This window comes from Mustela erminea, chromosome 18, assembly GCF_009829155.1.
Source record: "Mustela erminea isolate mMusErm1 chromosome 18, mMusErm1.Pri, whole genome shotgun sequence".
Taxonomy (NCBI): Eukaryota; Metazoa; Chordata; class Mammalia; order Carnivora; family Mustelidae; genus Mustela; species Mustela erminea.
The window spans coordinates 38113521-38129983 of NC_045631.1; the positions used below are offsets into that span (position 1 = coordinate 38113521).

At 44.2% G+C, this 16463-nt stretch overlaps 1 protein-coding gene across 1 annotated transcript in view; it reads left to right on the forward strand.

The window, feature by feature from the left end:
- Positions 1-16463, forward strand: part of SKAP1 (src kinase associated phosphoprotein 1) — a 280237-nt gene that overhangs the window by 226171 nt on the left and 37603 nt on the right. Inside the window, exons 5-9 of the mRNA XM_032319898.1 lie at positions 4041-4118; positions 4972-5055; positions 8191-8315; positions 11194-11257; positions 13328-13519. Of these exons, the coding sequence (XP_032175789.1) occupies positions 4041-4118; positions 4972-5055; positions 8191-8315; positions 11194-11257; positions 13328-13519 (543 nt within the window). The remainder of the gene's footprint in view (positions 1-4040; positions 4119-4971; positions 5056-8190; positions 8316-11193; positions 11258-13327; positions 13520-16463) is intronic.

Here is a 16463-nt window from a genome sequence, read left to right on the forward strand (position 1 = left end):
CTTCATCTGCCATGAAAGTTGGGTGGCCATCACTTCTAGGTAACACTTCTCTACTGATCTTATCTTTATAGCCCCACATCCTTCAGCTAAGTGAATCTTTTCTTTATATAGGCTATTCTGGGAGATTTAGTTAAGTGCTGTGGTAGAGAGAGATTATGACACGAATGTAATTCTGTTTTGTGCTGATACAATGTGATACACCCTTAGGTTTATCCAAGAAGGCCATTTATTCCCAATAAATCTAAATCATTTCTATTTTTTCATTAAGACGGTGATATCTTTTTTTCAGGTAATGGGCAAAAAGCCTTGATTATTTTTTAAAAATTGTATCCTTAAATATAAATGTTTTTGCCTTAAAATAGCAACTCATGCCATTATTTGCGGCTTCTTCCTATTTTTATTATCACCCTGCAGAGCATTTACATACTTTCTCTCAGGCATTAAGAAGCTCTGCAGATCTGTTCATTTGCCAGGAGGTGTGGACTTGAGCACAGAAGGCCCCTCCTGCCTCATCACCCCAGGACCATGGCTGACGTGGTGCGTCCTCAGGATCACTGGTTCTTGATCAGTAGGACTCCGAGCAGACACTGAGAGATGAGACAGCTGGATTGCCACAATGGCTTCCCATCTTGGTTTTTCTGGATTTGTCTGATAGATCATGGAGCTAATGAAATGGAGCTCGGCGTCAACATACACTGAGAATGATTCTGTTATTATACTCACCACACAGTGCCTTGTACTGAAGACCATCACAGGAATCAAGATTGATTTGATTCGATTTCCTAATTTTTTTTATTTTCAAATAAAATTTTCAAACTTCACCTATCATCCCATAAGGGGAACCAGGCAAGAGAGTTCATCAGTAGCGATCCCTTCTCATAAGAAAGCAACATAACACATCTTGCTAAAAACGCAGCGCATTAAAATACCGCATTTCTAGCTCTGGTACTCTTCAAATCTATTGGTGAATAACCAAGAGAGAAAATTCAGCAACTCATTCCCTGCCCAATTTTAGCAAACTAAGTGTGACTCTTGGGGAGAGAAGCTGGTGACGAGGCTGACCCCTAGTTTCCTAGAATTCGTGACTTAAGAGTTCAAACATCTCCGCAGCATTGTGTCTTTGTTTTCTTGGTGGTGGCATTCTTGGGTTTCGGTTGGTGGGGAGAGAAAAGCCTCATGCTGATAATGTACTGAAAGTAAATGAAATTAAATAAGCGAAGCACTGCTCATCTCTACTTCCTTCCCCCCTGGGTAATTCAATTCAAACTCTCTCTCTGATGGCAGCTCGCAGGGACTGTCTCTGTCACCCCGCTGGGGCCTGGAGTCTTAACATCTAAATAAAAGTTTCACTCAAGCATTTTTTATGCTCCTGCCAGCAGGATCAGTGAGCTGGTGTGGGCACATTAATGTAATATTCATACTCACAGACTCTCCCCGCACACGAGGCAATGTCTTCCCATTTTCATAATTATAGATGTTCCATAAAATGGCATTTAGATCTGCATTAAAAAAGAGGAGGCTTGGATTCTAATAGAACGTTTAACACGTCTTTTATGATTCAGACTCTCGGCATCTTTAACAAGAAGCTGTGTCTCTAAGTTTAACAAGACCTTAGGAAAGGAAAAAGGAAAAGGACAAAACTGGAGGAAGGGATGGATCCTGCAAGCTTAGGAGATCCTGTTCTTCTCATTCCCTTCCGTCTTTCTGTTAATTTTTAGGCCTCTAGGAGCACTTTTTGACAGAGCTGCAGAGAGGACGGGGTCTCCTACAAAGGACCTACCTTCTGAGCCACGCCGGGTCCCCGAAACCCAGCCACTCTGCCTTTAGGGGTTCAGTTTGTCTTTTCTTGGAGAGCGTTTTCAGAGAGGCATTGGAATTTTCTGAGGGCTGGGAGGAATGAAAGGATTCTAGACAAATGAACTTCCCTTTGCCGCTGTTCATCTCCCGTGTGCACCCTGAGACCCATCTGGGAGGATTTATAGCAGCCACAGAGTTTGCTCACTGTAGAGCACACAGATGAACGTAGTCCGGGAACAAGGAAGTTGACAGTAAGGACGAATAGAAAGAATCAGGCACTTCGACACACGAAAAAAGAAAAACTCTTTGGATCTCCATGTTTAAAACTAATTTCAAAACCGCTTAGAAGCAAAAGGTAAAATATGAGTTGCATTTTCAACTGTCTGAAAATGTGATTTTTTTTTAAAGATTTTATTTATTTATTTGACAGAGAGAGATCACAAGTAGGCAGAGAGAGAGAGGAGGAAGCAGGCTCCCTGCTGAGCAGAGAGCCCGATGCGGGACTCGATCCCAGGACCCTGAGATCATGACCCGAGCCGAAGGCAGCAGCTTAACCCACTGAGCCACCAGGCGCCCTGAAAATGTGATTTTTAAACAAGAAGTAAGTGCCAGCTCATAGCCACCCCTGAATAAGTGTTAGTTATTGTAGATTAAAAAAAAAATTGAGCAATTGACAAAACAATGATTTCACCCAAAATCTCAAGGTATTGTATAGGTTACCCAGGTGATTTGTATGGGGTTGTGCCTTAATTTGGTTTGTGTTTTATTCTGATTTCTAAATCTATTAAGGGAAACCAAAAGAGCTTTGGTTTTGGAGACTAAAAAGAACAAACATTAGGATTCTGCTAGGCCATTCCCTTCATTTCTCCTAATTCACCTGGCTGGCTCTGTCAGAAGAGCACGCAATTCTTGATCTCAGGGTCATGTGTTCGAGTCCCTTGTTGGGTATAGAGATTACTAAAACAATAAAACAGACTTTAAAAAGAAAGTAATATGGGGGTGCCTGGGTGGCTCAGTGGGTTAAGCCACTGCCTTCGGCTCGGGTCATGATCTCAGGGTCCTGGGACCGAATCCCGCATCAGGCTCTCGGCTCAGCGGGGAGCCTGCTTCCTCCTCTCTCTCTGCCTGCCTCTCTGCCTACCTGTGATCTCTGTCTGTCAAATAAATAAATAAATTCTTTTAAAAAAAAAAAGATTTTATTTATTTATTTGATAGAGACACAGCGAGAGTAGGAACATGAGCAGAGGAAGTGGGAGAGGGAGAAGCAGGCTTCCTGCCAAGCAGGGAGCCCAATGCGGGGCTCGATCCCAGGACCCCTGGGATCATGACCTAAGCCAAAGGGAGACGTTTAACGACTGAGCCACCCAGGCGCCCCTGGACTTGTATTTTTTAAAGGGTTTTTTTATTGTTTGCCATTCTTGTTCCATTTTATTTTTTGAGGAGTTCATTCCTTCCCATTTGTCTTTGACCCCTCCCTTCTGTAAAACAAGTATAAACCTCAGTAGTGAACAATGGACGAGGATCCTCACTTCTCAATAAATTTGTACCTAACGAAGCTGACTGGAAGTCAAGGATGTTAGCGCATACGTTTGAAGGCCGACGCCAGGTCCAGAGTCCTCTCTCAGTAAAGGCTCCCACCGTTCTTAGACCCTTTCTCATAGTTGGACAAAACCAGGGCGTGGCACTTACTACCAGTTCAGCTTGCATAGCTCTTCTCTGTGCAAACTTAATAAAATTTATGTTCACGAGGTAGTTTTCTGTTTTGTTGTTTTCTCTTTTTTTCTTTTTTCTTTTTTTAAGAATGAGTGTGAGCTTCTTACTGTCACAGAGGTGGCTGCATTTATGGTGAACTCTATCACTCATTAAGCTTTTCTCTGCTGGTAGCTATTCATTTGACTTTTGATCGTCTCAATGTGGATTATTGCATTTGGAGCTTATACCCACAGCAAATTCGTAATTCTCTGGAGTCCTTTTCTTGCCAATCAGTACATATTTCAGCTATTTCTCCTTGCACAAACTAAGGTAGGTTTCGATCATTATAAGTGATTTTGACATTAGATATAATTAGGAAGAAAGAATATTTGCTTTCTCCCCCCGGTCATATAAAAATTGTTTTATTTTGTGCTTTGTTTAAGCAACTGCCCTTCTGTGCCCCCTTCATTAATGTGGATTATCGAAAGGAGCCTAAATAAAGGAAAATCCTGCCAGGTTTCAACAAAGCATCCTGTTGTTGTTCCTTTTAGGAGTGGAAGACCTCCTAAAAGGAGCTCAAGAGCTTGATAACATCATCAAGCAAGGATACTTGGAGAAGAAAAGCAAAGGTACTGACCAGACCCACAGGTCTCAGAATGTTCCAGGAAGGGAAGGGAAATGAGGGGAAAGAGGGCTAACACAGCAGGTGCTTTTTCTATGCCCAGTTCTGTGCTCAGGAGGGGGAAGGCCCAAAGGAAGGCGGGAGAGGAAAAGAAGTCTGGTGTGTGTGCGTAGGCTGAAGAGAGATGCCCCAGACTCTTCAGGCCACTGTGAGCTCCCTCGGGATAAGAACTGGTTCTGCTTTGCTCACCTGGTACACAACAGGTGCTTAATAAACACTTGTTGAGTGAATGAGTGATGATATTCTTGTTCTCATCTCTCAGTGTGTTCCCATAGAGTAAAACTATGTTGCCAAGAGTGTAATTTTGCATCCTGTGTGAAGCAACCCAACTCCTGACCTGTCATTCACTGGATTAAAGTCGATCCTACTACCCTAGTAAGCCCGAGGTCCCAGGGTTAGCTCTCAAATGCAAACTGCCTTAGTGCAACCAAAGCCGTTCTCATGCCTCCGGCCTGGAGCATCAGCTTGGTTTGCTAAAAGGCACCACATGAAAGTATCACAGAGCATTTGAAAAGTACTAGACAAGATGAGAACCCGAAAGCTATAAAGGAAGATAGATAGCGGGACAGCCGTGAGGGGTCAGAACAGGCAAACCCTGTTTAGAATCTGGACCTTTAAGTGAGCGAGCCCTCTGGACTCTGAGTCAATATGGGATAGCCTGCGGGAGTGCAAGGGAGGGTTTTACAGTCCATTAACCTAGGAAATAAAACAATAACACACTGGACTGTGTGTTGGACTTTACAGACTCGTCAGTGGCTGTAGTTACCTGAATTTATGTCCCTTACTGCTGTTCCGTCTAGATCACAGTTTCTTCGGATCGGAGTGGCAGAAGCGGTGGTGTGTTGTCAGCAGAGGCCTCTTCTACTACTACGCTAATGAAAAAAGTAAGTGTTCTTCATTTGCACAGCAGCATCTCACTCCTGGATGCAAGCACTTCGTAAATTCTCAAGCACTTAGATCTCAAGATAGCAGTCTTTAACTAACACCCATAAAGGGACATGCTTGGGAAAGAAAGAGGCTTGGGTAAGTAACACCTTGCCCATCCCCAAAAACTCAGCTGCCAATTTAGAAATAATTTCCCCTTTAAACACTAGGATCGTGTGGTCAGCATATCAAAAGGTTGTCTCTGGGACGCCTGGGTAGCTCACGTGGTTAAGCATCTGACTCTTGGTTTCAGCTCAGGTCATGATCTCATGGGTCATGGTCTCATGGGTCATGGGATCAAGCCTCAGGTCAGGTTCTGCACACAGCGGGGAGTCTGCTTGAAAGTTCTCTCCCTCTGCCCCTCCCCCCACTCACGTGCAAGCACATGCTTGTGCTCTCTCTCAAATAAATAAATCTTTTAAAAAATGAAATGTTAAAAAAGTTTTCTTTTATTATGACTAATATTATCAAGGTTGAACACCTTGGCATTCTTTTTCTTTTTTAAGAGTCTCAAACTGTCGGGGCACCTGGGTGGCTCAGTGGGTTAAGTCTCTGCCTTCGGCTCAGGTCATGATCTCAGAGTCCTGGAATCAAGTCCCACATCAGGCTCTCTGCTCAGCGGGGAGCCTGCTTCCCCCTCTCTCTCTGCCTGCCTCTCTGCCTACTTGTGATCTCTCTCTCTGTCAAATAAATAAATAAAATCTTTTTTTAAAAAAGAAGCTCAAACTTGTTATAGACGTTGATAATATCATTAAAATATTTTTTAAAAATCTGAGAAGGATTTGAACAGGTTACTGACAGCCCAGAAATAGAACCCCTGGGCTCAAACTCTCTAAGAATGTGCTCTCAACTTTACCCTACTGAGTACCTGGAGATAGTCCAGTGGACATCCCTAGAGCCATGGAGTGTTGAGACCCAAATGTTTGCTGTGCCCAAGAGACACCCTCCAGCCAGATGGCAGCAGCAGTGAAGTGTTGACTCAGGCCAGAGGCAGCTTCTTAATGAGCCACCACTGAGTCCATCAAGCACAACCCTCAGATGCTATCCCTAGAAGACCTCCCGTCCGTGCTTAACAGTCACTGAGTTTGTGAGAAGGAACAGGATACAAGCACAAATTGGAGGCAGCCACAATTAAATACAAGTTAAAAATCATCATTGTAAGTGAATACAAACTTTCAACAAGGAACCCTCCTGCATACTCTAACTAGCCCCAGGAATAATTCTATGAAGCAAGCAAGAAAGAAAAGCAATGTGTCAGTTCTTGTGGGGGCTTTCTTCAGGCTCTGCCCCGCTTGGCATAGAGGCCAGTGACTCCAATACACCCTTCTTTTTCCTTCCATGCTCTGTTTATCCCCTCTTCCTTCCTTCCCAGGACTATGCATCTCCCAATGCCCAGATACCCAGTCCCAGGGAATAATGAGATATCTACCCAATGGCCTTCAGATTTCCTGTTCCTTTGTTATTAAGGTAGCAGAAAGAATTGCAGCTTTGCTAAATGACTTGGCCTCCTTACGATTTGCCCTTGGGCTTCAAGGCAGTTGGCTCACCCTGCCTTTCTGCCAGCCACAGGTATCCCTGACTTCATCTTGGATTCACCCTCTTACATTCCCCAGAGACCTTCCCATCCAGGGGTTCAGTGTGAAGCCTTACTTGGCCATCATAGCCACATAGCTCAAAAACCATGCCCAGCTTTTCATCCAACCCCCAGACCACTCTCCAGCCCAGCAGCCACAATTTCTTCCCCGAATTCTAGGTGTACAAGCCAGCCAGGAGCTATTTTCTTATTTTAAACCTTCCAACTAATATAACATTTACATAATTGTAAAAACGTTTTCATTTCCTTTGCATTTAAATAAGTGGTTGGCATATCTGAATACAAAGCCAGGAACCACGTTCATTCATTCAGAATCCTCTGTACTCAAGGTGAGAGAGTAGGAGAGGGAGAGACTTGGAGACTTTTATGGACCATTTTGCCGTCAGGGTGAAATAAAACCTGGTGACCAAAGAAACAACAAAGCATTTTAGTGGCCAGTTAGAACAAGGAGAGATACTTTAAGAAAAAAGATTCTGGTGTCAAAAAGCACTGTTGCATGGCTCCCTTCTCACCAGTTACTTCTTATTGTGCCCAAGACATTTTTCTTAGCAAGTGTAGAGTGTTTGTGCGTTTCTTTTAGCTCAACCAGGTAAAGATAGAGTATTTTTCTTTTCTTTTCTTTTCTTTTCCTAATATTGTCATCACACTGCCACCTTTCATCCTCCTCAAAAAGCACGTATTAAGCAATCCATTGCACATGATAACAGGACACAAATCATCACCCAGACACTGTGGTTCCCCTCCTCTATATGTTCTGCCTGAACCACACCACGAGGACGCACAGTCACTGGGAACCAGCCCCTCTTTTCCCGTTCCTGTTAGTTTATTTTTTTAAAAAAAGGTAGTGACAGGCAGAGTTGTCTCTTCTTTCCTTCCCTTAGTCCTGTTCCTCCTCCTTTATTGCCCAATGATAATTACCCGTTCTCTGCTACTTCCCAATTTGACCTCTGGGAAGAGGGATAAAATACTGAGTTTTAATTATTCTCCCTCTAGCACCAATTCCCACCTGACCAGCAGGAGGGCGGAGAGCAGTCCAGCCCAAATGCTGCATAGGGCAGAGGAAGAGATCCCGGGAACTCATCACGCCCCCTGCACTGCTGTCCCTCCCCTCGAATGTGAGCTCTGCTGGCCCTGATAATAATGTGCTACAGTTCTCTAATAGCCTTCGAGAGCCTCACGTTTACAGCCACACTCTCCCTGCTGTAATAATTCCTTCCTCCTGTTATTATAGATCTCTTAACATTCTAATAAATTCTCTGTCTCTGTTGTACTCTTTTGGCAAAACAACCTTTCATGTTGCATTTCCCTAGCTTGGCAGTGATCTCTGCCTCGCTGTCACGGTAGCCTCTTCTTAAGCTTCCTTAATAACCTTTCCTTGACTGTTGTGGTTCCTCGGGGATGCAACAGCTGTTTTGGTGCTTTTATCTTACATTCCAGAGAAGATGCCTTCCCTTGGTGGTTGCATCTCTCTAGGGATACAGGGAGCTTTCCTGTCTTGCAGGCAAACAGCCCAAGGGGACCTTTCTCATTAAGGGTTACAGTGTACGGATGGCCCCCTACCTGCGAAAAGATTCCAAGAAAGAATCCTGCTTTGAACTGACCTCCCAGGATAGGCGCAGCTATGAGGTAGGATGAGCCGCGGAGATGATGGTCCTCATTCGTGTTGTAGTTCTGTTCCATGCTGCATGTGAGCCGGGGATGCTCTGCTGGGTTCCGTCCTCTCTCTGTCACCCGCTCATTTCTTACCAGGACCTTTCTTTCTTGACATGTCTTCACCTTTGCTCTGTGATGCCTTCCTTCCTCCTCTCTATGGTCACTTTCATCCCAGATACTGCCTTCGGTTGGTTTCCGCCCCTCACCCCCGCCCCCCGCCCCCAGCTTCCCAATCTCACTCCAGAGTCTTGTCTGTGGGAGCACACAATCCAGTTCCATATTCATCATCTCTGATTTCACACCTTCAATTCCCATTCTCTTTATTTTTTTAACTATCTTTACTTCCTTCCATGAAACCCAGCAAAAGAAAACTCTGACTTTAGAATAAAAAATAGGGGCGCCTGGGTGGCTCAGTGGGTTAGGGCCTCTGCCTTCGGCTCGGGTCGTGATCCCAGGGTCCTGGGATCGAGCCCCACATCGGGCTCTCTGCTCAGCAGGAGGCCTGCTTCCTCCTCTCTCTCTCTCTCTGCCTGCCTCTCTGACTACTTGTGATCTCTCTGTCAAATAAAAATAAAATTAAAAAAAAAAGTTATAGAATAAAAAATAAGTTATTTTCCCAAAATCATCTTGCTATCCCAAATAATCTTCCTGTGTGTAGACACATTGTATATCTCTGGAAGGACTCCTAAAACATTGGAGACAATGATTAATGGCAGTAACAGTGATAAATGGAGGGACAGCATACCAGGGTTGGGGTGGGAAAGGCTTATTCTTTACTGTGTTCATTTTATATATTTTGACATAATATAGTAAGTAATATAACTAAAGCATTTATTAATTAAGGAAATTTTTTAAAAATTCTGACTATGGGAATGTCATGATTTTCTCCGAAAGTATATTTGTACATGTATATACACACACATACAAATATTGTTTCCTGCTTATTGGTCATTTCTATCTTACCATGGTTTTGCTAAAACAATTCGGAAAAATTTTAGCTAATTTTAGCTAAAAATTTTAGCTAAATTTTCTCATAAAAAAGAGAAAAGACATGATAAGGTTAATATTAACCACTCAAGTAACCCTAGGACTCTTCAGTTGCTTCTCAGTACTTATCCTTTTACGTTTCTACAGTATCTTAAACCTCATTTTGATAAAATGACCTAGGTCTTCAATATGGAATTTCAAAAAAAGGTACTTTTTTTAATTAAAAAAAAAACTTCATTCTAGAGAGTCCTTCATTGATAGATAGATAGATAGATATATGTGTGTGTGTGTGCATGTGTGTGTGTGTGTATGTGTGTATATATATACACATATATATATGACAGATGTGTACTGGGCATGTATCTAAGTTATTTTTATTATTCAGTATTGACGGTGCCTCCTTCAGATAAAAATTTATATGACAAGTCTAAATCAATTTCCTTAGACATTTCTTATGGAAATGAGTTTTTAAGAAATCGAGAATGACAATGTCTATTAATAAGTATTAAGCAGGAATCTAGGTTTCTTATACAGCACATATCTTTATCTTACCCTAACGGCCAGATAATAAAAATGTTTTTCAGGAACAGTCATTTCAAGTTGATTCATTTAAAATAAAAAATTACTAAGGCTTGATGCTTGACTGGCTTGTTTTGTGACTCAGAATGTAGAGTTTGTTTACTTCTTTTCTTTGGCCCATTGAATCCAAGTCATTATCATGGTCTGTGGATTCTTCCTCTACAATATCCTTTGGATCCTCCCTTTCTTACTTATTCCCACAGCCATCACAATAGTTGTCCCGACAACTAGAGGACCAGTGAAATAGCCTTCTAGCTGGTCTTCTGTCTCCAACTTCTCCCTTTTCGAATCCCTCCTAGCCACATCTCTTGAAAGAATCTCCCACATCTTTTCCTAGAAAACAGGAAAATTCTGTCTCTCCCTGTTTGTCTTTTTTAAAAAAAAAAAAAGGAAAATTCTGTTTTTTCCTAGGAAATAGGAAAACGGTGGTTTCCTATTGCCTACAGTTTAAGTCTGAAATCCTAGCAGTCAGAGCCCCTTCACCATCTCCTGCCGGACCCGCAGCATCCACGCATCACCTGGTACTGTTCTCCACTCAAGCTCATCTGCCTACCTTCTCCCCTACACAGTGGTCTCCTTCCTAATCTTCTGCACATGGTTCCCCCCACCACGCCGTTTCCACCAACTCTTTTAAAATCTAACCAAGGGGCGCCTGGGTGGCTCAGTGGGTTAAAGCCTCTGCTTTTGGCTCAGGTCATGATTCCGGGGTCCTGGGATCAAGCCCCACATCGGGCTCTCTGGCCAGCAGAGAGCCTGCTTCGTCCTCTCTCTCTGCCTGCCTCTCTGTCTACTTGTGATCTCTGTCTGTCAAATAAATAAATAAATAATCCGACCAAAACAGTATTACTTGCACCAGCTTCTCTGGCTTTGCTCCAGGCAACAGAAGGTGCTCCTGTTTCTCTCAGCCCCTGGCTCTTCCCAAATGTACCTATTTCACAGGTTCCCATCTCAAGTGTGTATCTTTTCTCCATCACTGATACATTGTTCTTTAAAGTCAAGAGTTTGGGGTAAACGTTTCTCCAAAAAATGCCTGATGAGTGCGTGGATAATCAACTGAATGCATGTGAACGTGAACGTCTGGACTCAGAGCAGTCCACGCTGGGTGTACAGAATGACTGACGAGAAGTATCACTTCGAGTAAGATTTTGATTCTTGTTTTCTAAATATTAAGCAGACAGAATCCTCAGCTTTCAACCTGACTCTGCTCTTTAAACCTACTTGTAGGATTCATGGAAATTTTGTGAATTCATGAAGGTGATAAATTAATTCACTAATTTTTCTCTAGTTTACAGCTGCCAATCCAGCCGAAGCCAGGGACTGGGTGGATCAAATCAGTTTCTTGTTAAAGGGTAAGTATCCTTATTACCGAAACAACACTTGCATAGACTTGCAGTTGAAGTTATACTGTGTAAATATAATCCCAACCTTCAATCTGTATTTTGTTTTCTATTCGTTCTCCCTCCTACCATCCCTTATAACACAAATAGTACCATGTATGAATCAGAAGATAAAGCTACCATCAACCTGGAGATGACCTCTGTAGTATTTGTAATCACTAGAAAAGGAGCTTCTGAAAACTAGCTCAGCTCAATTTGGTGTCTCCCAAACCCTTATGTTCTGGAAAGGAAATCCATTATATCAAATGTGAAGTCACCTAGGTGCAGTTTAGGCCCCGAATCTTCTTGTTTGAAACTCAGCAGGAAGTATCAAGGTGGCCTTCATCAAGCAAACTCTTCTTTCCAAACCACAGTAAAATGTCCCTTGCTTTGGGATGGGAAGAGTCCTGCCTGGAGATGTTGAATGACCGCTCCTAGAGTACCCTCTGCTGGCCAGCCAGTAGGCACAGCAGTGACAGTGGCCCGGAAAGGCTCATCTGGGAGTGGCCTGGCAGGTAGAAGCAGCCAACCTGAGTCTGTCACTTGGCATCAGATAACCCATGCTAGACCATCATGGAAGGACCCTGCCGCTGTAGATAGACAGAAGCGCCAATGCTGCACCCAGCCCAAGACCCAGGGAGAAGCACACCAGCCTAAAAACACCAAGCCTTTTCATCTCTGTTTTTTTTTTTATTCTGCTATAAGGTTTTATTGTAGATAAAAAGAAGGAAGCACCAGAGCTTTAATTACAAGAATTGCCTATTTTGCTCAGTTTATGCCTTTGCTATCACAAAAACAAACTATTGCATCTACCAAGAGCATCACGTATAATAGACTGGAACTAGGCAAACAGGAACATTGATGGCAAGACTACAGGGTACACTCTCATCTAGGTGCCGTGGATTTATGCGTGTAATATACCCCTAAGTGTGTAAACCTCAATAAAACTCAAAGCAGCTTTATTGAGCTGTACCCTGTGGTACTTTCAGAATCCCACATTGAAGAAATTATTCATTCCATTTTATTTTAAAACAAACAAAATAATAACATATGGTTTAAGCCACAAATGTGTCTTTGATCCCTTCCTCATACGAGGTGGCACCAGAATTCCAATGAAGATTGTTGCAAAATCTTTATTAAATGCCTAATCAAGCCAAACAGTTTTATTGTGTTTTGAAATGAACGTCAAATGTCTCTCCATCCATGCCTCCCCCAGAGGACCCCAACGGCACTTGCCCATCCTGCGGAGGCCCCTTGCAGGGTTTCAGAGAGGCTTCTGTACTAGACGTCTGAGAGCAAACCTTCCCAGCTCCCCATTAAAATAAAAATCCAGTCTCCCTCTCCTGCCCTGTGCTCCCCAGTGCTGGAATGGCTCAACATCCTCTCCGCCATGACCCACTTTGAGGTCAGCCAGACTGCATGGTTGCAAAAGGACATGGTAACCACACACCTCGGCCGTTCCATGTGGTCTCGCACGACTGTTAAATTTTTCTGAATCTCACTTTCTCTTCCTGGTCCACTCTTGACCGTTCTTCTCTTTACAAACAAACTTGTCCAACATTCTGCAGTGAGACTATGCGAGGGACGAGCTTCTGACAACTCAGCTACCCTCCGGGAGCCACCATCACTCCCTGGGCTCTGTGCAGCCTGGGGAGCCACAGGCCATCCCTCGCCCTTCCTCTATGTAGCAAACAGTGCACTGGGCACTGGCATCTCCTCTTCTGGACTTATCCTCGTCCCTTTGCCTCATGTGCTCGTTTGCACCCTCCTTCTTTGCAGAGCTGCTTCATCCTGATCAAGTTTTATTGCAAGGAAGGATTTATGTTGATGGTTTAAACCTGACACAGTGCTAGTCTGGCCTTTTCTGTAGATTTCCTGGCACCAAGGCTCACATTAGAAATAACAGCACTTAACCTAGCGTTTCATTTTCTTTTGACATATTTTATTCTCATCCCTCCTCCTCCTTCTCCCTCTTTTCTTCCCTGCCTTATTCTTTCCTTTTTTCTCCTCATGTTGATACATTTCTCATCTCTACCCTGGCAGATCTGAGCTCCTTAACCATTCCGTGTGAAGAGGAGGAGGAAGAGGAGGAAGAGGAAGAGACGTATGATGATATTGATGGTTTCGATGCCCCAAATTCTGGTTCCCAGTGCAGACCTGTCATCTTGCCTGGGAGTGCGGGGCTAAAAGAGCCCACAAAGGAGAGAGAAGAAGATATTTATGAAGTCTTACCAGGTGAGGAATGTTATCTTCTGATTATCTTCTATTAGTTTCAGAAATCCTTGACCTGGTGGAAGAATGTAAGTTTAAAACCTCAAGAGGAAGCCAGATCTCTGAAGAAGAGAACACGGGGAAACTTACATGGAGGTTCTGAAATTCCCAGTACAAAAGTTCTCCCTTGCTCTGGGAGCAAGATGAAGTGATCAGAGCGTGTCTTTCACCTTTGTCATATGAAGTAACTTATTATCTATATTGACAAAGTGTAAGAGTCAAGGCTACTGATGTTGGCCTTCACAGGTTTACTCTGGATCTCAAGGTGGGTCATCAGAACTCTCCAGTTTCAACTTCTTTTCTGTGTAAATGTGAGAGTGATATAAAGTCGCCTCAAATGATGAAGGTTGTGAAAAGCCTAAAGGAATACCAGTAGATGCTGAGAAACCTTGTCAGTAACCCAAGACCCTGACAGAGCACAATTCCTCAGTACCCAGTTCAGACGTGCCACAAATGTCATCGCCTCTGTCACACATGCGCCCGTTTCCTCTGCCCGCCATTACAGCAGGCCCATGTACAGATTTCCCATCCTCCAGAGGCTTGATAACTGGCAGCTCAAAAAAATGTAGAGTCATCACTGCCTCCGCATAGCCCCTTCTTGCGGGAACAACAGCAGCTGTTGAACGGCGCAGAGCACAGTGGGGGTCAGACTGTGGAAAACCGAAGCCTGAGCCTTTTAATTGGGAGGTAGTTAGACCACAGGAACGCTGAATCTTCAAGTCCATTCAGAAAGATCGCTCCTGTGGAAATCTGCCAGGAGTTCAGTGCTCTGCTGAGAAATTCGAGTTAAGCCGGAATTTATAGCAATTTAAACCTGGATCCCAGATGAACTTAGGAACTAAGGTGAACCTAACATTCAGGCCCCTAAAGACAGGACTGGCTGCTTAAAAGCGGGGTCAGTGAGCAACTTGCATTTCAAGGCTTCCTAAGAAGAGGGTCCAACCCTGTCAATGCTGCAGTTGTCTTTTCCTTTGGTGGGAGAGGTGGAGGGGGAGAGCCACATCATTGCTTCCTGAGCCAAGGAGCCAGGCTGCCGGCCCCCTGTCTCCTTCTTGCTGAGGACCTCACCCACCTCCCCACACCCCCGGGAGAGCCTGCTTCTTCTCCTAGCACTCCCAGCCTCTGCTAGTCCCGACTTCCCGAGCCTTTTTGTTGTGTTTTATTATGCAAATGATATCTTGGTTGAGGTCGAGCCATTTCTTGTGTCTGAAGTTAAAAAAAAATGATAATTTCCTCAGCAAGTCATCGTCGTTAATGAAGTTTTACAAAAACAGATACAACCAAAGGAAAATAAAATTTCACAGGTGATAAATTTTTCCAATTTCCCTGGCAGAATTCGATAGGATTGTTAAATTAAGAGTGAAGGTGTCTGTTAGAAAGCAACGAGCAGTGATGGGTAATTTTATAGAGTGGAAAATTGAATCAAATTGCTACATTAAAACACAGCTCCTCTGAGAATCTTCCCTTTCACAGTCTGCTCCATTGCAACAGCAGGGTGCAGAAATGGATCTAATTCACAACACTCCCTAAAAGGAGATGTACTCCCCAACTTGGCCAGAATCTTCTTAGGGAGCTCACATTCCACTCAGTCCCATCCAAGGGGGGTGGGGGGAGATATCCGGGCGACACTCCACTTTGGGTTACAGCTGTGGAAGAGCGCTCTGGGAAAGCCTCACTGAACCACTCAGCCCTCTGGGGAGCAAAGAAGGGCCTTTCCATGCGCCAGGTTTAGTTCTTGGAGGAACCAGTGAGGAGGGGGCTGTTGCTCAGAGCCAAGAGCAAAGGAGCCTCAGGAAATAAGATGAGTTTGAGACCATCACCCCAGATGATGGGTCAGAATGCAGGATTGGGTTTTCAACAACCATCTTTCCTTTGCTCCCTCAACTCCTACCCTCGGCCATCCCGGGATGGCCAAAGGTCCCAGGACATGCCTCCGAACTTCGCACCAGTTCAGATTATCCGAGTGGACTCTGAAGGCATGGACACCGACCTGCTTTCCCAAGGAAAGCCACTTCACCTATACTCACAGCAGCTGTCCCCTGAAAGTGAGGAAGGCCATACTGCAGGAGAGCAGGAGTCTCTTTCTTCAGGCTAGGGAACCTGCAGCTAACTAGCTTATATGTTTCCAAAGGACAGTGCTGCTCCCTGCGAACACGTTCTTTCCTGAAAAGAACCACCTATCCATCACAGTTTTGAGAGACAGCATTGGAGGTGGGTTGTATTGGCATTTAATGATGATAAGAATATTTCAGCCCCGAGTCTCTATTCTCCAGCTTCCCAGCGATGCCACCCAGCTTCTGGAATCTTCTGTTCACTATACATGTGCCACAGTACCAGCCCTGGAGGAACCGAAAGGGAATGTGAGGGCAGCTGACATTGCCTACCTCTGCTGCCGTCTCACCAGATCTCCCGAGCAGCAGCACGGGTCCTGCAGATGAAAGTGCTGGCCCTGAGTCAGAACGGACCTGCTCGGCCACCTGCTAGCTGTGAGACCTTGAGCAAGTGATTTGCCCTCTGTGTGTGTCTGATTTTTTTCCCACCTGTCCAATGGGGATAACAGTAGTTCTTGTCGTAGAGGGATGGTGTGAGAAGCCTAGAACTGGAGCATGTAAAGCACTTAGAACAGATACTCCGGCATACAATGAGTACTCAATAAATGCAGGCTGTTAGTAATTTGGTGGTGTTTAAATAGAAAGCGTTACCGCTTTGAAAAATTGAGGGATGGCTAGTTCCCTGCCTCCACCAACCAAACCTGAGACAGTCCAGTTGGACATTTCCAGCTCTATGTATGCAGCAGGTAAAATTGAAAATCCTGAGCAGATGGAACGTGGAGCGCACCTTCTGCTCAAGGCCGTGTTTACTGCAAGGACAGGTGCTGGGTGGAGGGGTGGCCAACAGTAACGTTGAA